Here is a 27,074-nt window from a genome sequence, read left to right on the forward strand (position 1 = left end):
GGAGTTAATATTTGTATAAGGTGTAAGGAAGGGGTCCAGTTTCAGCTTTCTGCATATGGCTAGCCAGTTTTCCCAACGTCATTTCTTAAATAGGGAATCCTTTCTCCATTGCTTGTTTTTGTCAGGTTTGTCAAAGACCAGATGGTTGTAGATGTGTTGCATTATTTCTGAGGCCTCTGTTCTCTTTCATTGGTCTTTATATCTGTTTTGGTACCAATACTATGCTGTTTTGTCAGTAAGCCTTGTAGTATACTTTGAGGTCAGGTAGCATGATGCCTCCAGCTTTGTTCTTTTTGATGTGCTGCTGGATTCCGTTTTCCAGTATTTTATTGAAGATTTTTGAATTGATGTTCCTCAGGAATATTGACCTGAAATTTTCTTTTTAGCTGTGTCTCTGCCAGGTTTTGGTATCAGGATATACTGGCCTCATAAAATCAGTTAGGGAGGATTCCCTCTTTTTCTATTGTTTGGAATACTTTCAGAAGGAATGGTACCAGCTCCTCTTTGTACCTGTCGTAGAATTCGGCTGTGAAACCATCTAGTCTTGGACTTTTTTTGGTTGGTAGGCTATTAATTGCAGCCTCAATTTCATAACTTGTTATTGGTCTATTTGGGGATTCGAATTCCTCCTGCTCTAGTCTTGGGAGGGTGTAAGTGTCCAGGAATATATTCAGTTCTTCCGGGTTTTCTGGTTTATTTATGTAGAGGTGTTTATAGTGTTCTCTGATGGTTGTTCGTATTTCTGTGGGATCGTTGGTGATAGCCCCTTTATCATTTTTTATTGCCTCTATTTGATTTTTCTTTTTTATTAGTCTGGCTAGCAGTCTATCTAGTTTGGTGATCTTTTCAAAAAACTAGCTCCTGGAGTCATTGATTTTTTTTTTTTGATTTTTTTTTTTTGATCTCTATCTACTTCAGTTCTGTTCTAATATTGTTGTTTCTTGTCTTCTACTAGCTTTTGAATTTGTTTGATCTTGCTTCTCTAGTTTTTTCAATTGTGATGTTAGAGTGTCAATTTTAGACCTTTCCTGCTTTCTCTTATGGGCATTTAATGCTATAAATTTCCCTCTACACACTGCTTTAAATGTGTCCCAGAGATTCTGGTACCTTGTGTCTTCATTCTCATTGATTTCAAAGAACATCTTTATTTCTGCCTTCACTTCATTATTTATCCAGTAGTCATTTAGGAGCAGATATTCAGTTTCCATATAGCTCTACAGTTTTGAGTGACTTTCTTAATCCTGAGTTCCAATTTGATTGCACTGTGGTCTGAGAGATTGTTTGTTATTATTTCTATTCTTTTGCATTTGCTGAGGAGTGTTTTGCCTCCAATTATGTGGTCAATTTTAGAATAAGTATGATGTGGTGCTGAGAAGACTGTATTTTCTGTTGATTCGGAGGGAGAGTTCTGTAGATCTCTATTAGATCCACTTGGTCCAGAGCTGAGTTCAAGTCCTGGATATCATTGTTAATTTTTTTGTCTTGTTGATCTAATATTGACAGTGGGGTGTTAAAGTCTCCCACTATTATCGTGTGGAAGTCTAAGTCTCTTCATAGATCTCTAAGAACTTGCCTTACAAATCTGGATACTCCTGTATTGGGTGCATATATATTTAGGATAGTTAGCTCTTGTTGCATTGATCCCTTTACCAATATGTAATGCCCTTCTTTGTCTCTTTTGATGTTTGTTGGTTTAAAGTCTTTTTTATCAGAGACTAAGATTGCAACCCCTGCTTTATTTTGCTCTCCATTTTCTTGGTAAACCTTCCTCCATCCCTTTATTTTGAGCCCATATGTGTCTTTGCACGTGAGCTGGGTCTCCTGAATACAGCACACTGATGAGTCTTGAGTCTTTATCTAATTTGCCAGTCTGTGTATTTTAATAGGGGCATTTAGTCCATTTACATTTAAGATTAATATTGTTATGTGTGAATTTGATCCTGCCATTATGATGCTAGCTGGTTATTTTGCCCATTAGTTGATGCAGTTGCTTCACAGCATCAATGGTTTTTACAATTTGATATGGCTTTGCAGTGGCTTATATCAGTTGTTCTTTTCCATGTTTAATGCTTCCTATAGGAGCTCTTGTAAAGCAGGCCTGGTAGTCACAAAATCTCTCAGCATTTGCTTGTCCATAAAGGATTTTCTTTCTCCTTCATTTATTAAGTTTAGTTTGGCTGGGTATGAAATTCTGGGCTGAATATTCTTTTCTTTAAGAATGTTGCATATTGTCCCCACTCTCTTCTGGCTTATAGGATTTCTGCCGAGAGATTCACTCTTAGTCTGATGGGCTTCCCTTTGTGGTTAACCCAATCTTTCTCTCTGGATGCCCTTAGCATTTTTTTCTTCATTTCAGCCTTGATGAATCTGATATGTCCTGGGTTTGCTCTTCTCAAGGAGTATCTCTGTAGTGTTCTCTATATTTCCTGAATTTGAATGTTGGCCTGCCTTGCTAGGTTAGGGAAGTTCTGGATAATATCCTGAAGAGTGTTTTCCAACTTGGTTTCTTTCTCCCTGTTGCTTTCAGGTACACCGATCAAACATAGATTTGGTTATCCTGAAGAGTGTTTTCCAACTTGGTTTCTTTCTCCCTGTTGCTTTCAGGTACACCAATCAAACGTAGATTTGGTTTTTTCACATAATCCCGTATTTTTTGGAGGCCTTGTTCATTTATTTTCACTGTTTTTTCTCTAATCTTTATTTCATTGAGTTGATCTTCAGTCTCTGATATCCTTGCTTGATCAACTTGGCTATTGAAACTTGTGTATTCTTCATGAAGTTCTTATGCTGTGTTTTTCAGCTCCATCAGGTTGTTTATATTCTTCTATAAACTGGTTATCCTAGTTAGCAATTCATCTAACCTTTTTTCAAGGTTCTTAGCTTCTTTGCATTGGGTTAGAACATGCTCCTTTAGCTCAGAGGAGTTTGTTATTACCCGCCTTTTGAATCCTGCTTCTGTCAGTTTGTCAAACTCATTCTCTTTCCATTTTTGTTCCCTTGCTGGCAAGGAGTTTTGATCCCTTGGAGGAGTAGAGGCATTCTGGTTTTTGGAATCTTCAGCCTTTTTGCACTGATCTCTCCCCGTCTTCGTGGATTTATCTACCTTTGGTCTCTGAATGGACATCCTTTTTGTTGATGTTGAAACTATTTCATTCTGTTTGTTAATTTTTCTTCCAACAGTTAGACCCCTCTGCTGCAGGTCTGCTGGAGTTTGCTGCATGTCCACTCCATACCCTGGTTGCCTGGGTGTCATGGGCAGAGGCTGCAGAACAGCAAATATTGCTGCCTGTTTCTTCCTCTTGTAGGTTCATCCCAGAGGGTTACCCGCCAGATGCCAGCCAGAGGTCTCCTGTATGAGGTGTCTGTCAGCCCTTACTGGGAGATGCCTCCCAATCAGGATACATAGGTGTCAGGGATCCACTTGAGGAGGCAGTCTGTCCCTTATCAAAGCCCAAGCAGTGTGCTGGGAGATCTGCTGCTCTCTTCAGAGCTGCCAGGCAGGGACGTTTAAATCTGCTGAAGCTGTGCCCATAACTGCCCCTTTTCCCAAGTGCTGTGTCCCAGGAAGGTGGGGACTTTATTTGTAAGACCCTGACAGACTGCTGCCTTTTTTCAGAGATGTTCTGGCCAGCAAGGCAGATATCTAGTGAGTCAGTCTGCCTGCAGCAGCCTTGCTGAGCTGTGTTAGGCTCCTCCCAGTTCAAAATTCTCATGCGTTTGTTTTCATGGTGAAGTTAAAACCACCTACTCTAGCCTCAGCAATGGCAAACACCCCTCCCCTAAATAAGCTCACGTATCCCAGGTAGAGCTCAGACTGCTGTGCTGGCTGTGAGAATTTCAAGACAGTGGATCTTAGCTTGCTGGCCTCTGTGGGGGTAGGTCCCACCAAGTCAGAACACTTGGCTCCCTGGCTTCAGCCCCCTTTCCAGGGGAGTGGACATTTCTGTCCCTCTGGCATTCCAGGCACCACTGGGGTATGGAAAAAAAAAATGCTGCAGCTAGCTCAATGTCTGCTTAAGCAGCCACCTAATTTTGTGCTGGAAACCCAAGGTCCTGGTGGTGGTGTAGGTACTATAGGGAATCTCCTGGTGTATGGGTTGCAAAGACCATGGGAAAAGCATAGTATCTGGACTGGAGTGCAAGGTGCAGACCCTAATGGCTACCCTTGGCTAGGAGAGGGAGTTCCCTGACCCCTTGCGCTTCCTGGGTGAGGTGATACCCCACCCTGTGTCACCTCAGTTGAACCAGATACCTCAGTTGGAAATGCAGAAATCACCCACCCTCTATGTTGATCTTGCTGGGAGCTGCACAACAGAGCAGTTCCTATTTGGCCATCTTGTCAGCAATCTGTGTAGGAATTTTTTTTTTTAATTTGAAAGAGCTACAGAATGCTCAAACTTAGGACATTTTCAAAGTAGAAGTCTTTAATTTGAAAGTTTCCCAATTTGATTCATAAAAACCAATTATTTCTATCTTATTTTATAGTCATACACAATATGTTAAAATACAACTTTATTTTTACTTGTAGTGTATGCAGAGAATATTTCCAAAATGGTGGGAAGAGAAAAGCACTTGAGAAAGATGAAAAAAGAGCTGTACTTGCCACTAAGACCACTCCAGCCTTAAATATGCATGAGTCTTCTAAGCTTGAAGGTCATTTAACCAACCTCAGTTTTACAAACCCTGAATTTATAACTGAGTAAGTATACTTTTTCTACTTTGATTATCCTAGATAGCTGTTTTAATGTAAAATAATGCAGTGGTTCATTATAAGTAGTGAGCCGTTTACTTGCTCCTCTAGTAGTAACATGATAGGCTGAGAAATGCAGATATGTACTATTACTAGATTAAAAACTAGCATAAAATTATGAGCTATCTGGAAAACTAGTAGTTCTGTAGCATGTGTCGTTCTAACTGAAAATGAGAAAGAATAGTTCGTTAAATGTGATAATATAATTACACATTGTTATATAATTATATAATATATATTGCATATGTTATGTCATATGTGTATATATAACGTAAAATAATTGATGTATAGTTATAATGTATGATGTAATATATAATTATATAACAATATGTAATTATGTAATTATCAAAACAAAACAGTAAAATCCAATTAAACTGTTTAAAGTGACTATCCACTAAGAATTTACAAATAAGGGAAAATAATTCATAATTAATATGAATTTTTTATCCATATTCAAAAATGTTTATTTGTAATAATTATGAGCCAATTAAAATGAATTATATTAATAGAGCCAATCGCCATTATTTTATTGTTGATTAAAAAATCTGCCTGCTAGTAAGATTATATGCACAGACACAAATTTTATAAGGACATGAATATTATAATGCAATTATTAGTACAGGCATATCTCATTTATTGTGCTTTACTTTATTGTATTTGGCAGATACTACATTTTTTACAAATTGAAGGTTGGTGGCAACCCTGAGTCAAGCAAGTCTTATTGGCACCCTTTTCCCAATAGAATGTACTCATTTTGTGGCTCTGTGATGTGGTTTGGCTGTGTCCCCACCCAGAACTCATCTTGAGTTGTAGCTCAAATTATTCCCATATGTTGTGAGAGGGACCTAATGGGAAATAATTGAATCATAGGGGCAGTTTTCCCTATACTGTTCTCATGGTAGCGAGTAAGTCTCACAAGAGCTGATGGTTTTATAAAGGCTTTATAAAGCCAAGCCTTTTGCTTGGCTCTCTCGTTCTCTCTTGCCTGCCACCATGTAAGACATGCCTTCACCTTCCACCATGATTGTGAGGCCTCCCCAGCAATATGGAGCTGTGAGTCCATTAAAACCTCTTTATCTTTATAAATTACCCATGCTCAGGGATGTCTTTATCAACAGCCATAAAAACGCACTAACACACTCTGTCACACTTTGGTAGTTCTCACAATATTTCAAACTTTTCATTATTATGATATCTGTTTTGGTGATCTGTGGTGAGTGATCTTTGATGTTACTATTAAGATTGTTTAGGAACACCATATAAGACAATGAACTTATTCAATAAATGTTATGTGTGTTCTAACTGCTCCACAGATCCACTGTTCCCCAGTCTGTCTCCCCACTCCCCCTTTTCCTCCTCCCCTCTCCTCCCTCCTCTCTCACCTCCTCCCTCTGTCTTTCCCCTCACCCCTGCAGCCTCTCTATTCCATAAGACACTAGGGAATTTTGGCCAGTTAATAAACCTGTGATGGCCTTTAAGTATTTGAATAAAAAGAATCACATCTCTGACTCTAAATCAAAAGCTACACGTGATTAAACTTAGTGAGGAAGGCATGTCAAAAGCTGCTATAGGCTGAAAGCTAGGCCTCTTCTGCCAAAGAGTTAATGAAGTTATGAATTCAAAGGAAAAGTTATTTTTAAAAATTAGAAGTGCTATTCCAGTGAACACAGAAATGAGAAGAAAGTAAAACAGCTTTATTGTTGATGTGCAGAAAGTTCAAGTCGTCTGGATACAAGATCAAACCAACCACAGCATTCCCTTAAACCAATACCTTATCCAGAGCAAGGGCCTAACTCTCTTCAATTCTTTGAAGGCTGAGAGAGGTAAGGAAGCTTCAGAAGAAAGTTTGAAGCTAGTAGAGGTTGGTTCATGAGGTCTACGAAAGAAGCCATCTCCATGACATAAAGTGTAAGGTGAAGCAGCAAATGATGATTTAGAAGCTGTAGCAAGTTATCCAGAAGATCTACCAAAGACCATTCTTGAAAGGTGGCTACAATAAACAAGTGATTTTTAATGTAGATTTTAAAAGCTTTCTATTGGGAGAAGAAGATGCTTTTCAGGACTTTCTTGGCCAGAGAGGAGAAGACAATACCTGGCTTGAGAGCTTCAAAGACAGCCTCTCTTCTTAGAGGCCAATGCAGCTGGTGACTTTATGTTGAAGCCAGTGTTCATTTACCATTTTAAAAATCCTAGGGCCCTTAAGAATTATGCTGAATCTACTCTGCCTGTGCTCTGTAAACGGAAAAACAAAGCCTAGATGACAGCATATCTGCTTAAGGAATAGTTTACTGAATATTTAAAGCCTACTGTTGAGACCTGCTGCTCAGAAAAAAAGATTCCTTTCAAAATATTACTGCTCTTTAGTAATGTACCTGGTCACCCAAGAGCTTTGATAAGAGTTGTACAAGGAGATGAATGTTGTTTTCATGCCTGCTAATACAACATCCACTCTGCAGCCTATGGGTCAAGGAGTAATTTAGACTTTCAGGTCATATTTTTTTTTATTTTCAGAGACAGGGGTCTCACTCTGTTGCTTAGGCTGTAGTGGGGTTGTGTGATCACAGCTCACAGCAGCGTCAACTTCCTGGGCTCAGGTGACCCTACCACAATCTTTCCACCTCAGCCTCCCCACTAGCTGGCACCACAAGCATGCACCACCATGCCCAGCTAACCTTTTTTATTTTTTGTTGAGATAGAATCTCCATATGTTGCTCAATCAGGTCTCAAATTTCTGGGCTCAAGCAGTCCTCCCACCTTAGCCTCCCGAAGTGCTAGGATTACAGTCATGAGTCATTTAGCCTGGCTCAAGTGATGTTATTAGGTTGTAGCTGTCATAGTAGTTCTCTGGTGGATCCAGGCAAAATCCATTAAAACCTTCTGGAAAGGAATCACCATTCTAGATGCCATGAAGAACATTGTGATTCATGGGAGCAGGTCAGAATATTAATGAGAATATGAGTTTGGAAGTTTATTCCAGGCCTTATGGATGAAATAACTGTGGATGTGGTGGGGGAAGAAAAGTAATAAAACTAGAATTAGAAGTGGAGCCTGAAGATGGGACTGAATTACTGCAATTAAAACTTGAATGGTTGAGGACCAAAGGAAGTGGGTTTTTTTGTTTGTTTTTTTGTTTTTTGTTTTTTGTTTGTTTTTTTTTTTGAGATGAAATCTACTGATAAAGATGCTGTGAACATTGTTAGAATGATAAGGTTTTAGAATATTATATAAAACTTAGTTGATAAAGCAGTGGTTGGGCTTGAGAGGATTGACTCCAATTTTAAAAGAAATTATGTGAGTCAGATGCTGTCAAACAATATCACATGCTGATGCTGCAGAGTGATAGGTAGAGTCTATGGATGTGGCAAACTTTAGCGTTGTCCTATTTTTAGAAATTATGATAGCATGCCAGCTTTCATTAACCATCATGCTGATCAGTTAGCAGCCGTCAGTATCAAGGCAAAACTTTCACCAGTAAAAAGATTACAACTTGCTGTAGGCTCAAATGATCACTAGCATTTTTAATCCATAAAGTATTTTAAAATTAACGTATGTACATTGTATTTTTAGACAGTGCTATTGTACACTTAATAATAGTGTAGTGGAACATAACTTTTATATGCACTGGAAAACAGAAAATTTGTGTAACTTGCTTTATTGCAGTAGTCTGGAACCAAAGCTGTACTATCTCTGAGGTATTTTGCTGTAATATTAAAATTGTTTCTACATCCTTTTACCCTGTTGGGTTTATGGTATCAAGTGTATTTTCTTAACTACTTGAAAATGCTAAACTTGAATAGTTTTAGAAATATTTTTGATAGACACAGAAAATAATTATGAAAGAGACTCTTAAGCAGTTCCAAAACTATACATATCAACAAGGATTACTTTTGGTTACTCTGATTTTACATCGTGTTGAAAATATCTAATTCTAAGCAATTACATTTAAAAATCAAAATATATTTGATTACTTCAGTAGCCCATGGTCTCAGCTACTCGGGAAGCTAAAGCGGGAGGATCACTTGAGCCTGGGAGGTAGAGGTTGCAGTGAGTAGAGATCTACTCACTGTACTCCAGCCTGGGTGACAGAGTGAGACTCTGTCTCAAAAATATATATGTATGTTAAATATACACATACATACATATTTTATAATTGCTGCCTTAAAGTTTTTGTCTGCTGAATCCAACATTTGGGCTCACTCAGAGTCAGTTTCTGGGTACTGCTTTTTTTCCCCTTGAGTATGGACTATGCTTTTCTTGGGATTTTTTGCATGTCTCCTAATTTTTTGTTGAAAAGTGTAGAAACTCTGATTATGGACTTTTTTTCCCCCACGAGGGTTAGTGGTAGTAGTTGTTTCTCAATAATTTGCCTAGACTTAATCTGTGGAATCTGTCTCCCTTATTAAACTTAGCTTTTTTTTTTTTTTCAGAGGTGGAGGGGTTAATTGTTTTTTATTTTTTAGGCTGATTTCCTAGGTTTTGCACCAGTACCTGCATAATTTAGTAGGCAAACAATGATAGGTCAGAGGTTGTACTCAAATATCTCAGACAGTAAGGCTTCCACCCTCTTCCAGTAAAGCGTGTTTTGATTGGGGAGTGCATTAAACATTTAGGTGCTTTTCAAATCTGCCTCGCCTTATACTTTCTTCTGGGCCCTCTTGGGTTTTCTCTGCATATTCATATAGCCTCCCTATCAGCCATGGCTTTGTGGGGAGCTTATCTAACTCCTCTGTACCCATCTCATTTCCAGGATCTTTGTTTAATTTCTGACTATTCCTCCATTCTGCAGCTCAACCCAATCATGACTGCAGCCTGAGACTAGCATAGCTACTAACTTTCCATGCTTGTTTCTTCCAAGTTTGCTGTTTTTACTGACACTGTCCTAGGTAGGTTTTTTTGCTCTTTGCTCCAAATCAAGTTAGCCACCTCTAGCAGTGAAGCTATTTTTTAACAACCAGTTTTGTCCTGGCTGAAGTTTCATACCAACTAAGCAGGGGTTGGGGATGGTAAGAGCAGCTCCAGGCAAAGATAGGACAGATCCTGACTGGTCCTAAACTAGGTTCAGCTGGTTTTTGTGAGTAAACACTTTTCGTCTTATTTGCCTTTGTTTGAGCCCTGAAGTAGTTGTTTTTTTATGATTTTGTCCACTTATATAGTTGTTTCTTGAATTATGGAGGGGATTAACTTAGTATTGAAATGTAGCATTAAAATGATTTAGCCCTGGATGGCTTGGTTTAGATTGTCTTAATTCTAAAAACTCTGAACTCCTTAATACAGCATCGGTACACCGTTGCGTGTGTGTATTCTCATTCTTCCTGCTCTTCCCACTATTCTTGCAGCCTGTATTCTGGTAACGTGGATCTATTTTAAATTCCTCTAGTGTGGTACATGCTCGTTCTTACTTTCTGGCAATTGCAAATGGTATACATTGCTGTATTTTATACTAGACTATATTTGCAGTATGTTCTCTTCCAGAACTTTCTCAGAACTTCCCAAAAGAATTGGTACTCTTTGATACCAGTATTGAACCTTCTTTATAACTCTGTTGTGGTATTTATATTGTGTTAAAAATTGACTGTTGAACATTTTTCTAATTACAAATGAAATTGAGGTATGAAAAATTTGCGTATAGAACAGATATAGATGTAGATTTGGGTATATTTCTTTCTAGTCCTTTTTTTTTTTTTACTAGGAATTGTCATTTACACAAAAGAGACTGTGCTGCATGAAGTATTTTGTAAACTTCTCTTCCCCTGCCACTAGAATGCTGTTTTGCGTAATACTGCATGATAAAAATATACCACATATGTGTCTAAATATAAAATGATCTGGAATACAAAATAGTACTCTACTTTCCCAAAGAGAAATTTTTCTCTCTCTCAAACATACATGCCCCCACATGTCACTTTTAAATATGTAGATGAAATAAGGTTCAGATATTTATTGGTTTAGCCACAGATACTATCATATAGGAAGATATATATTCCTTACTATCAAAATCTGTTCACCTTTTTAATTTAGATAGCAAGTTTGAATATCAAGAGTTATCTTTTTTTTAGGTTTATCTCCAAATATCTGTTCAAGTCATTTGATATCTGGGTTCAGATACCAAAGGTTCACATAGTAAAGATACACTTTTTTGCACCTACATTTTATGCAAACCAAATTTTTGTTACTGGAATCACCTTTAAGTCATCTGTAGCTCAAATTTTAGATATGGCACTTCTTGAATATGTGTATAATGTTATTACTGGAAATTTTATCCTTTGCAAACTCCAATTACCCATTCCCCTAACATTAGGAAAGCTGTTGGTCTACCTCCCCTTCATTCTGTACACATGTATTTGTAATTATCACAAAATAAGTACTTACATTGCTGACTTTTTAAAAGCATTTATATTTTTTCAAAAAATTCAAGTATAGTACCATATTTGGCCATGAAACACACCTTAACCAATTTAAAAAGATTATTATACAAAGTATGCTTTCTCTCACACTGCAATAGAATTAAACTAGAAATCAGTAACTGGGAACTGAAGTGTCCCAAGATATTTGTAGATCTAACATCATACCTCTAAATAGCACAAGGGTCAGATAAGAAGTCTCAAAAGAATTAGAAAATATTTTTGAACTAAGTGAAAATGAAAATATATCTCATCAAACTTGTAGTATGTTCTGAAAGCAGTACTTAGAGGGAAATACATAGCATTTACTGCACATGTTAGAAAAGAAGGCGTAACATCTTTGGAAACTAGAAAAATAAGAGCAAATTTAAGAAGAAAAAAATTAGAAATTAATGAAATTGAAAATAGGGAAACAATAATCAGTGAAACCAAAAGGCTTCATTTGAATAAACAAAATTGATAGACCTGTAGCCAAGCTAACCAACAAAAAAAGAGAGATACGACACAAATTACTAATACCAGAAATAAAGAGACACAAATTTTTAATACCAGAAATAAAAAAGGGCCCATCACTACTGATTCCATCAACATTAAAAGGATAAAAAAGGCATATTATTATCAATTCTGTGACATCATATTTGATAACTTGGATGAAACAGACTGGTTCCTAGAAAGATACAATGCACTAAAACTTACAAGGAGATACAGTTAATATGGAAAGCCTGTATGTATTACAGAAATTGAAGCAATAATTAACTGCCTTTTAAAACAGGAAGCACCAGGCCCAAATGGTTTCATTGGTGAAATCTACCAAACATTTAAAGAAGGAAGAATACCAGTTCTCTACAATCTGTTCCTGAAAACAGAATCAGAGGGAACACTTATTCTCTGAGGCCAGCAGAATGTAGTTTAAGAAACTCAACCAGTTTTCCCACTTTTAAATCTGAATTAACATTTTCTTGTTCCTGACTGATTGTAAAAACATGATTATTAGATAATGACTAAATCTGTATTTGGGGGTTAAGTTACACTTTGTTTGCTTGTGATAGAAACAAATCTGAGGCCAGTAGGAAACTGGAGAATTTATCTAGTTGCCTGATGATATGGCTTTTTAATATGATCTTTTTAAAAAATAATATCTTCTAAAGAAAAATTCCAATAATTGCCACTGTAAAACTGTACTTCAATGTGTAATTAGCAAATTGGTGCTAAATTTCTTTGCCTCTTTGGTGGAGCCAAGTTTATCAAGTGATTTCTTATCAGACAAGCTGCATTATATGAAGTCCTTTCGAGCCAATGTTTGTTTTCCCCCAAATGGTCTTTATTAGTCAAAGTAAAAAAAAAAAATTGAGAGGGCTGAGTAGCATAGAGACTTTGTAGGGCTCAAACGTAAGCTGATACTCTTTTTTGAAGGACAGTTAGAAAGAATCTTGCTTTTTATACATTGTTCTTTCATTGGACATTTAGGTTCTTTCCTTTCTCACAGCTGTTTCATTTCACCATTAAATCTTTGTGCTGGAGTTTTCATGTCCTTGGGATGGATTCTCAGAAGTAGATTTTAAGTTGAAGAGTATAAATGGCCTCTTGTACATATTACTGAATTCCTTTCCAGAGAGAGAACACTAATACCATTATCTCTAGCAGTATAAATGCCAATTTTGCTAAAACTCACTAGCATAAAGTATTTTCATTTTTTCTTTCTTTATTAACATGATGGAGTAAAATGGCATCCCATTTGATATGGTCTGGCAGTGTCCCCACCCAAATGTCATCTTGAATTGTAGTTCCCATAATCCCCCCAAGTCATGGGAGGGACCTTGTGGTAATTAAATCATGGAGGTAGTTACCCCCATGCTACTGTTCTCATGATACCAAGTGAGCTTTCACAAGATATCATAGTTTTATAAGGGGCTTTTCCCCCTTTTGCTCAGCACTTCTTGCTGCCGCTATGTGAGGAAAGACATGTTTGCTTCCCCTTCCACCATGATGGTAAGTTTCCTGAGGTTTTCCCAGCCACGCTGAACTGTGAGTCAATTAAACCTCTTTCCTTTATAAGTTACCTAGTCTCAGGTATGTCTTTATTAGTAGTGTGATAATGGACTAATACAGTTGGTACCACAGTAAATTTGGGGTGCTGCTATAGATACCCAAAAATGTGAGAGCAGCTTTGGAACTGGGTAACAGGCAGATGCGGTACAGTTTGGAGGGCTCAGAATAACACAATAAAATGTGGGAATGCTTGGAACTTCCTAGAGACTTGGAGGGCTCAGAAGACAGGAAGATTTGGGAACTTCCTAAAGACTTGTCAAATGGCTTTGACCAAAATGCTGGTAGCCATATGGACAATGAATTCCAGCCTAAGGTGGTCTCAGATGGAGATGGGGAACTTGTTGGGAACTAGAGTAGGTCACTCATCCTATGCAAATAGACTGGCAGCATTTTGCTCCTGCCCCAGAGATCTTTGGAACTTTGACCATGAGAGAGATGATTTAAGATATCTTGTGGAAGAAATTTCTAAGCAGCAAAGTGCTCAGGAAGAAGCAGAGCATAAGTTTGGAAAATTTGCAGCCTGATGATATGATACAAAAGAAAAACCCATTTCCTGGGGAGATATTCAAGCTGGCTACAGAAATTTGCATAGATAATGAGAAGCTGAATGCTAATCACCAAGGCAATGGGGAAAATGCCTCCAGGGCATGTCAGAGACCTTCACTGCAACCCCTCTTATCACAGGCTCAGAAACCTAGGAGGAAGAAATGGTTTCATGGGCTGATCTCAGGGCCCCCCTGTCCCTGTGCAGCTTCAAGACGTGGTGCCCTGTGTCCCAGCTGTGTCAGCTCCAGCTGTGGCTAAAAGGGGCCAAGGTACAGCTCGGGCCATTGCTTCAGAGGGTACACATCTCAAGCCTTGGTGGCTTCCACATGATGTTGAGTTTGTGGGTGCATATAAATGAATAGAAGAATTTGAGGTTTGAGAACCTCTACTCAGATTTCAGAGGATGTATGGAAACATCTGGATGTCCAGGCAGAAATTTCCTTTGGAGAAAGGAACCTCACTCTACTAGGGCAGTGTGAAAGGGAAATGTGATCTTGGAGACTCCCCACAGAGTCCCCACTGGGACATTACCTGGTAGAGTTGTAAGAAGAGGGCCACCATCCTCCAGATCCTAGAACAGTAGATCCACCACCAGTTTGCACCATGCACCTGGAAAAGCTGCAGACACTCAACACCAGCTTATGAAAGCCAGAAGAAGAGAGCTGTTCCCTGCAAAGCCACAGGGGTGAAGCTGCTCAAGACCATGGGAGCTCACTTTTTGTATCCGCATGACCTGGATGTTAGACATGCAGTCCAAGGAGATCACTTTGGAACTCTGAAGTTTAATGACTGCTCTATTGAATTTTGAACTTATATGGGGCCATTAGCCCCTTTTATTGGCCCATTTCTCCCATGGAGAATGGATGTATTTACCATTGCCTTTCTAGATACCCCCATTGTATCTAGAAAGTAACTAAATTGCTTTTGATTTTACAGGCTTATGGACAGAAAAGACTTGCCTTGTCTCAGATGAGACTTTGGACTTGGACTTTTGGGTTAATGCTTGAATAAGTTAAGACTTTGAGGGACTGTAGGAATACATGATTGTGTTTTGAAATGTGAGGACATGACATTTGGGAGGGGCTGGGGTAAAATGATATGGTCTGACCTTGTCCCTACCCAAATCTCATATTGAATTCTGGTTCCCATAATCCCTATGTGTTGTGGGAAGGACCCAGTGGGAGACAATTGAGTAATGGGACAGTTACCTCAATGCTGCTGTTTTCATGATAGTGAGTTGTCACGAGATCTGGTGGTTTTATTAAGGGGCTTATAAAACCCCTTGCTCTGCATTTCTCCTTGCTGCCACCATGTGAAGAAGGGGACAAATATCCAAACTATACCAGCCATACACCAGAAATTTACAAAAAATATGAATGCTATTCTTATTGATCAATATTTTGTTTTGAAAACCATGGTTCTTTTGGAAAAATTATTTACATAAGCATATGATGATTTTATCATTGCTATTTTGATGAGTTAATAATTTTTTTAAAATGGTTTACCTTTACATTCAAATATGGTAAATAGCAGTACATTTAACCCACATAAACAAAAGCTCTTTGGGGTATTTGCTAATTTTAAAGCGTACAAAAGAGTTATGAGACCAAAATGTTTGAAAACTGCTGCTCCTAACACATTATATTTTTCTTATTCTAATTTTTATCACATTTTGCTATAATTGTTTATGATCTGTCTTTCCTGTTAGACCACATCATAAACTCTGAAGGTGAGTGAGGTTCACATCTGCCTTGTGGGTAACTTACCTCCTAGAATACTGGGAGCGCATACTAGGCCCTCAATAAATACTTGTTTAACTAATTAATTCAGAATGCAATTAACATAGGTTAGCCATAAAGGGTTACAAAGATAAATAGAGCATGTTTCTCTTTTGATACTTTTAAGAGAAGTGTGACAGTGAGGGAAAGGTTAAGGAATAATTCCTTGATGGAAATTCTGATCAGTTCTTCCTTATAGCACGTTTTGATGTTGTACATGTAAGTCTATAGAGAAAAATATTAATCTTTTGAATATCTAAATAAAATGAATTCATTTTTAATGCTAATACACAGTATTAAAATTGGGTGATGGAGAGAGCTTAGAAGAAAAAAGGTAGAGACCATTGGAACTGAAGTTATTCAGTTTGAAAAGCCGTAATTGAAAAGCAGAAACATGTTCTGCTTTATCCATGACGAGTATATAAAGTATCAAGTAGCCTCAAGCAGCCAGAATGTTACTCACACAACAGGTGGGTTTGGTCACTTGCTAGGTATCAACCCAGTGACCACAACTTAAGTTCAAGGGAATTCTGTACTTATTACAAGTAAGGAGAACACCAGGGAGAGTTCCCAAAGCAGTCCCTTTCTGAGCTGGTGGCTGGGTCAGGTTTTATAAGCATAGGGTAATGAGGTGAGATGCGATTGGATCTTACAGTCAGGTGATGCCAGAGGCATCTTCTGACTGAATTCTGCAATGGATAATACCAGAGTTCAATCTGATTTGATCATGGATACTGCCACTTTTTTCCTTAGTCTAAGCACTTAGCCCTTAGCTTCCCCCTGTGGTTGCATGCTTGGTTGATCTGGGCTGCTCAGGTTATGTGACCTGAAGGTCCATGGCAACTGAAAAATAGCTCACAGATTTTTTACGTAGAATTTTAACCAGATTGGTCTGATATGGTTATGACAGAACATAAGAATGGTGTATTTTCAGTCATTCAAAAAAGTATTTGCTGAGTGTTACTGTATTTCTATCTGCCTGTGCTAAGTAACATGGAAAATAATAAACAAAGGGTAAGGGTGTTTTTAAACATCAAGATTAAGACAGATAAATGTATTTAAAGTTACAGGTGGCTTGAGTTTATATTTAATTCAACTTCATATTTCTGCATTATTACTCTTGGTTGCTTTATTTTTATTTTAGATTCAGGAGGTACTTGTTACAAAAATACGTTGCATGATGCTGAGGTTTGGGCTTCTGTTGATACCATCACTCAGGTAGTGAATAGAGTACCTACCTAATGGGAAGTTTTTTGTCCCTTACTCTCCTACCTACCTCCCCTACTTTTGGAGTCTCCAGTGCCTTGTTCTCATCTTTATGTCCCTGTGTTCCCAGTGTTTAGCACCCACTTACAAGTGAGAACATATATTTTCGGTTTTCTGTTTCTGTGTTAATTCACTTAGGATAATGGCCTTCAGCTGCATCATGTTGCTGCAGAGGACATGATTTTGTTCTTTTTTATGGCTGCATAGTATTCTGTGGTAAGTATGTATTACATTTTCTTTATCTAGTCCACTATTGATGGACACCTAGGTTGATTTTTGTCTTTGCTATTGTGGATAGTGCTGTGATAAACATGAGTGCAGCTATCTTTAAATTTATTTTCCTCTGGTTATATACCCAGAAATGGGATTGCTGGGTCAAATGGTGTTCAAATTTTAGGTTTCTGAGAAACTCCAAACTGCTTTTCACATGGGCTAATTTGCATTTCTACCAACAGCGTGTAAGTGTTCCCTTTTCTTGGTATCCCTGCCAACATCTGTTTTTTGGCTTTTTGATAATAGCCGTTCTGACCGATATGAGACAGTGTCTCATTATGGTTTTGATTTGCATTTCTCTGATGATTAGTGATGTGAAACATTTTTTTCATATGTTAGCCACATGTATGTCTTCTATTAAGTGTCTGTTAATGTCCTTAGCCCACTTTTTAATGGGGTAATTTGTTTTTTGCTTCTTGATTTAAGTTTCTTATAGATTCTAGGGATTCTAGATATTAGACCTTTGTCAGATCCATAGTTTGCAAACATTTTCTCCCATTCTCTAGGTTGTCTATTGATAGTTCCTTTTGCTATGCAGAAGCTCTTTAGTTTAATTGGGTTCCACTTCTCAGTTTTTGTTATTGTAGCAGTTACTTTGTAGGATTTAGTCATAAATTCTTTGCCTAGGCCAGTGTCCACGACAGTATTTCCTAGATTTTCTTCTAGCGTTTTTATAGTAGGTGGTCTTACATTTAAGTCTTTAATCCATCTTGAGTTAGTTTTTCTATACACTGAGAGGTAAGGGTCCAGTTTCATTCTTCTGCATATGGGTAGCCAGTTTCCCCAGCACCATTTATTGAATAGGGAGGTCTTTCTCCATTACTTATTTTTGTTGATTTTGTCAAAAATTAGCTGATTGTGTGTGGCTTTATTTCTGGGGTCTTTATTCTGTTCAATTAGTCTGTGTATCTGTATTTGTACCAGTGCCATGCTATTTTGAATACTGTAGCCAGGTATTATAGTTTGCAAATGAGTAATGTGATGTCTCCAGCTTTGTTCTTTGGCTTAGGATTACTTTAGCTATTTCATTGATCCTTTGTATGGTTTTTTGTTCTTGATTTCATTTAGTTCTGCCCTAATTTTAGTTATTTCTTTTCTTCTGCTAGCTTTGGGATTAGTTTGTGGTTTTCCAGTTTCTTTAGGTGCAATAGATGGTTAATTTAAGATCTTCCTATCTTCTTGGTGTGACATTTAGCGCTACAGACTTTCTTCTTAATACTGCATTTGCTGGATTGCAGAGGTTTTGGTATGTTGTGTTTGTATTTTCATTTGTTTCAAATACTTTTTTATTTATGCCTTAATTTCATTGTTTACCCAAAAGTCATTCAAGAGCAATTTGTTTAGTTTCCATGTAATTGCGTGGTTTTAATAGTTCCTCTTGTTATTGATTTCTATTTTTATTCCACTGTGATATGAGAACATACTTGTTGATTTTGACCTTTTTAAAATTTGAGACTTGCTTTATAACTGAGCATGTCGTCCATCTTAGGCTATGTTCTGTGTATAGATGACAGAAGAATGTATTTTCTATGGTTGTTTGGTAGAGTTGTCCGTAGATGTCTATTAGGTCCAGTTGGGCAAGTGTTGAATTTAAGTCCAGAATTTTAATTTTTTGCCTCAATGATCTTTCTAAGCTGCAAATGAGGTGAAGTCCTCCACTGTTACTCTGTGGCTCTCTAAGTCTTTTCCTGAATCTAGAAGTAATTATTTTATAAATTTGCATGCTCCAATATTATTTAGGCTAGTTCAATTTTCTCATGGAATTCAGCTCTTTATCATTAGGTAGTGGCCTCCTCTGTGCTTTGTTACTGCTGTTAGTTTAAATTCTGTTTTATCCGATACAAGAACAGTGATCCGTGTTTTTGTTTTGTTTTGTTTTTTTGGTGTTTTTTTGTTGTTGTTGTTGTTTTGTTTTTTGAGACAGAATCCTGCTCTGTTGCCCAGGCTGGAGTGCAGTAGCATAATCTTGGCTCACTGCAACCTCCACCTCCTGGGTTCAAGCAATTCTCCTGCCTCAGCCTCCCAAGTAGCTGGGACTACAGGTGCCTGCCACCATGCTCAGCTAATTTTTGTATTTTTAGTAGAGATGGGATTCCACCATACTAGCCAGGCTGATCTTGAACTCCTGAGCTTGTGATTTGCCTGCTTCAGTCTCCCAAAGTGCAGGGATTACAGGCATGAGCCACCATGCCCAATCTGTTTTTGTTTTGTTTTGTTTTTGTTTTTGTTTTTGTTTTTCATTTATGCAGTAGATCTTTCTCTATCCCTTTACTTTGAGACTGGGTGTTACTACATGTGAGATGGATCTCTTAAAGACAGGATGGGTGGTTTTTTGTATCCAAGTTCCAACTTTCTATGGAGCATTTACATTCAAGGTTTATAGTCAAGGTTAATACTGATATGAGAGGATGTGTTTCTTTCATAGTGTTATTAGTTGCTTTGTCAGAGTCTCATTTATGTAGTTGCTTTATAGGGTCTGTGGGCTATGTGCTTATGTGTGCTTTTGTAGTAGTGAGTATTGTTCTTTTTCCTTGTTTAGAACTCCCTGAAGTATCTCTTATAGGGCCTATCTGATGGCAATGAATTCCCTTAGCAATTGCTTGTCTGAAAAATACTTTATTTCTCCTTCATATATGAAGCTTAGTTTGGTGAGATATGAAATCCCTTGCTGGCATTTCTTTTAAGAATGTTTTCTTTTAAAAGGTAGGGAGCACGAGCCCAAATCCCTTATGACTTGTAAGATTTCTCCTGAGAAATCTGTTCACCTAGTGTATTTCCCCTTATAGGTAATCTAGCTGCCTTTGAGATTTTTTTCTTTAGCTTTGAGCTTGGATAGTCTAGTGACTATATGCCTTGGGGGTGTTCATCTTGTATAGTATCTCATGGAACTTGTCTTGATTTCTGCATCTTTGTGTCGACCTCTCTACAAGATGGGGGTAATTTTCATGAATTATATCCTCAAACATGTTTTTCAAGTTGCTTGCTTTCTTTTCTTCTCTCCCAGGAATGCCAGTTTGTAAATTTGATCGCTTTGCCTAATCTCTTATTTCCCCAAGGCTTTGTGTTTTTCTCTTCTTATTTTTATTGGATAGGTTTGATTTGAAGAACCAGTCTTTGAGCTTTGAAATTCCTGTACTGAGTTTTTTAATTCCAGAAGTTCTGATTTTCTTTCTTAATATGGCTGTTATCTTCCAACTCCTGGATCGTTTTTCTGTTTTATGTTGAATTTCAACTTTATCTTGAATCTTGTTGAGTTTTCTTGCCATCCATATTCTGAATTATAAACCTATCAGATATTTTATTCTGATTAGTAGGATCCATTGCTAGGAAGCTCATGTGATCCTTTGGTGGTGATGAAACACCGGATTTCTATAATTGCCGAAGTTCTTGTTCCTGTTCTTCTCATCAGAGGAAAGTGGTGCTGCTTTTTGAAAATTCGATATCATTGGGATGGGTTTTTGTTTGTTTGTTTACTTTTTATGCTTTATTCCTTTGAGGATATGACTGTGGTATGTGTTGAATATGATTGTTTGGCTTCATTTCTGGGTGCATTCAGAGGGCCAGGGCTGTGTTACAGGTTCCTTGGTTGCAGACAATTTCTGCAGTGGCTTTCTCAAATGTTGCTTGGTGTAAAAATGTAGTCTTCTTTGGTGGTGTAATTCAGGCTGCATTCCGGTAGATGGCGCCTACCAGTAAGAACCAGGAGGAGGTGACAGAAAGAAGCAAGAGAAGCACCCTTACCCCGCCAGCGCCACCTGGTCTTCAGCGGGAATGGAGTTGCTGGAGAGGTGCAGCAACTCTCTCAGCCCACATTTTCTGGGCCCCAGCATGTAGAGCTACAGCCGCATCCATCTCAGTGCACTAATGAGCAGGGCCTGGGGTGAGAGATTACCCCCTTCTCCAAGTTCACTTCTTGGCTTTGGTGTTGCACCCTTCAGTGGCTTGCACTTCACTTGTGTTTCCTTTGACCCAAGGAAGGCTTTGGCAGGCCATGTTCCTCCTCCCTTAAGGCAGTCCAGACTTAAAGTTAAATCTCCAGGGATTGAAGACTGCTTCTCTCCCTGTCTTTGGACTGGTGGTCCCACAACCAACCAAGAAGGAGCCTGGAGCACCCAGGAACCATACAGACTGGTTCCAGGTCACAAAGCTGTCCCTGGCTATAAGTCACACCACCTAGGAGAAGTCACACCACCTAGGAGAAATACCAGCTTCAGCAATAATTCTCCCACCTCAGTCTTGCAACAGGAGAGAGCCTAATTCCAGCACCTACCACTGGGGTACTCTCCACTCACTGCTTGATTCTGGCTGTGGGGGCCCTTTCCCTGCTCCAGAGCAAGCACTCCAATCTTTGGCTGATATTAAAATATCTACAGTGGCTGCTGTTGCCAGGTGGCCAAACAGTGACTGACTTTGTATGAGCCTGAATTTGAAATGGTGTCTTTCTCTCAATCCTAGGTCTGGGAAAATCTGCAACTTCCTGGTGTCTTTCTGTCTCTGTCTCTTAGCCTCTCCCTACACTATCTCCTAGACGTGGGAGAAACAGGGTGCTCTCCCTTTGCCTGAGTTACACAGATAACTAGCAGAAAGGTGAGACACACAGGGAGACTGACTGCCACTTTCATATACTGGGGCTCTCATTCATGTAATCAGCCAAACACCTTCATGGTGACTGCTAGCCTACCTTCTCCTCCCCAGGGTCTAGTTTCCTTCACTATTCTGGTGAATTCCTGTTTTAGAATTGATCTTTACACACTAGTTTTGCTGTTTCCAAGTGACTGGGGAATGCTGAAAGCCTCTAATCCACCATTTTATGGAAAAAAGACAAAACTCTTGGTTAATAGTAGACATAGTAGTTCGCAAGTGTAAGATGTTCTGGAGCAGCAGTCCCTGACCCTTTTGGCACCAGAGACCAATATCATGGGGGACAGTTTTTCCACGGATGGGAGTGGAGGATGGTTTCGGGATGAAACTGTTCCACCTCAGATCATCAGGCATTAGATTCTCATAAGGAGCATACAACCTAGATCCCATGCATGTGTGTTTACAGTAGGGTTCATGCTCCTATGAAAATCTAATGCTGCCACAGATCTGACAGTCAGAGCTCTGATGGTAATGATCACTTGCTGCTCACCTCCTGCTGTACAGCCTGGTTCCTAACAGGTCCAATACCAGTTTGCAGCCTGGAGGTTGGGGAACCCCATTCTAAAGCAAAGCCATAATTTTTCATGTTTTACTTTTAAATATTAACTGTATTTGGTAAACAAGCTAATTAACTGATAGGCATTTTATTTAAATATAGTTCTTTTCTGCTGAGTTTAGAAAAGGTCTTGTGCTTTTTAGAATATTATTCCATGCTTTATGATTTATACATTCAGGAACATTATCCAAAAGTTTTGACACATACAAAAATCCTATCCTATTACTACAGTAAGAAAAAATGTAGAGCAGATAAATTTTACCTGGATGGTCAGCATACTGACATATCACCTATAGACACCATAACTTATTTGTGCACAGGTAGTTTTGTATCACACATTAAAAAATTGCCGATAATTTTTATAAGTCATATGAAATACAGAAGTTGGACAGTTATAAGAAGCCTTTAATTCCACTCCCTTAAAAAATAGAAAATTCTTAATTATGCCTTATGTTAAACAGAATTAGTAACAATATATTTCCAGTAGTTATACATCGTCTTTAATATTCATAAAATTGAGTACATGGTTGAAGTTTTAGCTTTTCAGTTATATATCCAGTGAGTATGAAATTGACAGGTTGAAAATTCACTGTTTTAAGCAAGCTTAATGAAGTTTATCTTTGTCTCAATTGTATTAAGATTGACAACTAAGCTTCTTATCCCTGGCACTATTTTAATTTTCATTTCATTCAGGTTAGGATCCATTGCTAGGGAGCTAGTGCCGTCCTTTGGAGATGATGAAACACTCTGGCTGTATTGTGTTTCAATTTTCTAGTAATTTATATCAAATGATGGACAGTACAAAAAAGTATAATTGACGATAGCATATGTAGGGGAAAACAACCCCAATTTTTAAATTCCTTCATCTGGCATTTAACATGTTCCCCACTTTTTTTGCAATCTACCTCATCTGAGAAAGTATAGCAGTAACATTGTTTGAAAGCATGTTGAAAGGAGGGAAAAGAACAGGTGGGAAAAGTAGGGATTAGGCCAGGCATGGTGGCTCACGCCTGTAATCCCAGCACTTTGGGAGGTCGAGGTGGGTGGATCACGAGGTCAGGAGATTGAGACCATCCTGGCCAACATGGTGAAACCTCATCTCTACTAAAAATACAAAAATTAGCTGGGCATGGTGACATGTGCCTGTAGTCCCAGCTAGTCAGGAGGCTGAGGCAGAAGAATTGCTTGAACCCGGGAGGCGGAGGTTGCAGTGAGCTGAGATCGTGTCACAGCACTCCAGCCTGGCATCTGGCAACAGAGCAAGACTCTATCTCAAAAAAAAAAGAAAAAGAAAAAGAAAAGAAAAGAAAGAAAAACAAACAGGGATTAGTATAAAGTCTGCTGCTAATTGGGAAAACAAGGAAATTTTTAAACACTTTCAAGATCTAGTATTCAGGCCTGGGCAGTCTATGTTTGGGACCAATAGTAGAGAATGGATTTCAAGTCTTTCAGCTTTCTAAACCTTCTGCCATGAAGCTTATGGGGCAGCTGCTATTTAAAGAGGTACACAGAAACTGAAACTCTATAAAATAGCCCTCTTCTTGGGTTTCACCCCATTCCCTTCCTGACGACTTTTATCAGGCAAGAGCTGTGTAGCTGCAGGTGGGTGGCCCTAGAACTCATGCCTTTCCTTCCCTGGTTCTTTTTCACTCTCCCTTTTTCACTTGGCCTGGGGAGATGATCTAGCTGTGGATCTGCCAAAGGCAGAGGTGGCTTCTTTAGTCATAATGTTGCACAGAATTCTGAGATGCACAAATTTTATAATATATTCTATACTAAATTTATTATGTTGATAATAGTCAAATTCCTAGTATTGAGCAACACATATAGACATTTAATCTCAAATTGTATTTTGTTTTTGAAATTACAGTCCTCATATAGTGTTATACATTTATTATATTGTATATAGGTCCCATTCTTCCTCAGTTCAGCTCTCTATATAGAAAAGCATGTAAAAATAATCCATAAAGCATTTTATTTATATAGCAATTACCTAAATTATGTTTTTGCTATGTACATATAAGGATAATAGCTTTGTCTTCTTTATCACTATATTATTGACACTTATGGAACTCCTGACATATAAGCACTCAGTGTATAGTTGAATAATCTAATATAGAATGTTAGAGGGTAATTATTTCTGGAGAATATCCTGAGTTTTTGGGTGTTGTGTTTTGTTTCAGGAGACAGGGTCTCACTCGTTGCCCAAGCTGGAGTGAAATGGTGCAGTCATAGCTCATCATAGTGAACTCCTGGGCTTATGCAGTCCTCCCCCTGAACCTCCCAAGTAGCATGTATATGTATATGTATATGTATATGTATATGTATATGTATATGTATATGTATATGTATATGTATATGATGGGCAGCCAGGCACGGTGGCTCACTCCTGTAATCCCAGCACTTTGGGAGGCCAAGGTGGATGGGTCATGCAATCAGGAGATTGAGCCATCTTGGCCAACATGGTGAAGCCTCATCTCTACTAAAAATACAAAAATTAGATGGGTGTTGTGGTGTGTGCCTGTAGTCCCAGCTGCTCGGGAAGCTGAGGCACGAGATTTGCTTGAACCCTTGAGGTGGAGGTTGCAGTGAGCCAAGATCATGCCACTGCACTCCAGTCTGGCGACAGAGCAAGACTCTGTCTCAAAATAAATAAATAAAAAGATATGGGGGTCTCGCTGTGTTGCCTAGATTCTTCTAGAACTCCTGGCATCAAGTGATTCTCCCATCTTATCCACCTAAAGTCCTGGGATTACAGGCGTGAGCCACCGTGCCTGGCCAAAAATGTCAATTTTAAAATTAAGAGTATCACCTTAATTATAGCTGCACACAGTGGCTCACGCCTGTAATCTTAGCATTTTGGGAGGCCCAGGTGGGCGGATCATCAGGTCAGGAGTTCAAAACCAGCCTGGCCAACATGATGAAACACCATCTCTATTAAAAATACAAAAATTAGCTGGGTGTCATGGTGGGCACATGTAATCCCAGCTACTTTAGAAACTGAGGCAGAAGAATCGCTTGAACTGGGGAGTCAGAGGTTGCAGTGAGCGTAGATTGTGCCACTGTACTCCAGTCTAGGTGACAGAGCAAGACTCCATATCAAGAAAATAGAAATGTGATCTTGAACTCTGTTTTGGAAAAGAAAACAACACAATATTGAGTTAAAAACTGCATAGGAAATTTAAATTTCAGTAGAAAATTATAATTTGAACAGCTTACATACATCATTATACATACCAAGAGTTTTTCCTCAATTCTTTTCTGCTGTGTAAAGGAAAAATTATCAAATGAAGGTATAAGGGCTGTAAATTCTTAAGTTACAAAAATATTTTTAAATAACACCATTTTAAGATTTTCTCCATAAATTTGTCCAAAGAATTAGAAGTGAAAATGTAAGGAATATAAAGGAACATTTCAAAGTAGCATTAAAATGTAGAGGCAGCATAACAGAAATAAACTTTTTAGCCAAACTTTGTTTTCCAATCAGTGTGTTTTATCACTTTACAGAATGTAAATGAAGAAATGGAGGGCAGATACACTGAAAAGAGAAACCACCCTAACAGCATTTTAGTTAGTTGTCCTTTAGAGAGTCTTTTGCTTCTAGGTGATTCTTCCAGTCCATGAGCATGGGATGTTTTTCCATTTGTTTGTGTCATCTTATACATTTTATTTCGTCAGTGCTTTGTAGTTCTCCTTATAGAGACCTTTTGCCTCTGGTTAAGTATACTCATAAGTATTTTTTCTAACTATTGCAAATGGGATTGAGTTCTTGATTTGGTTCTCAGTTTGATCTTTATCGGTGGGTAGAAATGCTACTGACTTTCGTATGTTGATTTTTGACTTTACTGAAGTCACTAACTAAACAAAAGTTTAGTTCTTTCAAAAGATAAACAAAATTGATAGACTGCTAGCTAGATTGACTGAGGAAAAAATATGATTCACATAAGCACAATTAGAAATGACAAAGGTGAATTACAACTGATATCACAGAAATATAAAAGATAATCAGAGACATCTGGAGCCTTGCACAAACTACATGCACAAACTAGAAACCACAGAGGAGATAAATTCTTGGAAACATCCAGCCTCCCAACATTGAACCAGGAAGAATCAGAAATCCTGAACAGACCAGTAAGGAATAGTGAAATTGAATCAGTAATAAAAATTGCCTACAACAACAAAAAGCCAACAACCAAGTTCACAGCCAGATGTGCAAAGAAGAACTGGTACCAGTCTTACTGAAACTGTTCCCAAAAATTAAAGTGGGGGGAATTCTTTCTAACTAATTTCTATGACTCCTTATCACCCTCATTCCAAAGCCAGGCAAGGACACAAAGAAAGACTGCAGGCCAGTATCCATGATGAACACAAATGCAGAAATCCTTAACACACCAAATCCAAAAACATATCAAAAATATAATACACTACAAGCAAGTGAGTTTCATTACAGGCATGCAAAGATGGTTTAACACAGGCAATCAATAAATGGCATTCACCATATAATAAGAACTAAAAACCATATGATTACTTCAATAGCCACAGAAAAAGCATTTTATAAAATCCAGCATTCTTTCATGATAAAAACTCTTCAACTAGGCATTGCAGGAACATCAAAATAATAAAAGACATCTGTAAGAAACCCACTGCCAATATCATACTAAATGGGGAAAAGTTGAAAACATTCCCTCTAAGAACTGGAACAAGACAAGAATGCCTGCCTTTGCCACTTTTATTCGACATAATACTGGAAAATCCTAGCCAGATTAATCAGGCAGCAGAGAGAAATAAAGGGCATCCAAATTGGAAAAGATGTC

At 38.2% G+C, this 27,074-nt stretch overlaps 1 protein-coding gene across 1 annotated transcript in view; it reads left to right on the forward strand.

Annotated features, from left to right (window-relative positions):
* The window catches only part of SAMTOR (S-adenosylmethionine sensor upstream of mTORC1), a 91,338-nt gene that overhangs the window by 35,861 nt on the left and 28,403 nt on the right, over positions 1–27,074 (forward strand). Inside the window, exon 3 of the mRNA XM_003921072.4 lies at positions 4,529–4,699. Within this exon, the coding sequence (XP_003921121.1) occupies positions 4,529–4,699 (171 nt within the window). The remainder of the gene's footprint in view (positions 1–4,528; positions 4,700–27,074) is intronic.

This window comes from Saimiri boliviensis, chromosome 10 (genome assembly GCF_048565385.1).
Source record: "Saimiri boliviensis isolate mSaiBol1 chromosome 10, mSaiBol1.pri, whole genome shotgun sequence".
Lineage (NCBI taxonomy): Eukaryota > Metazoa > Chordata > Mammalia > Primates > Cebidae > Saimiri > Saimiri boliviensis.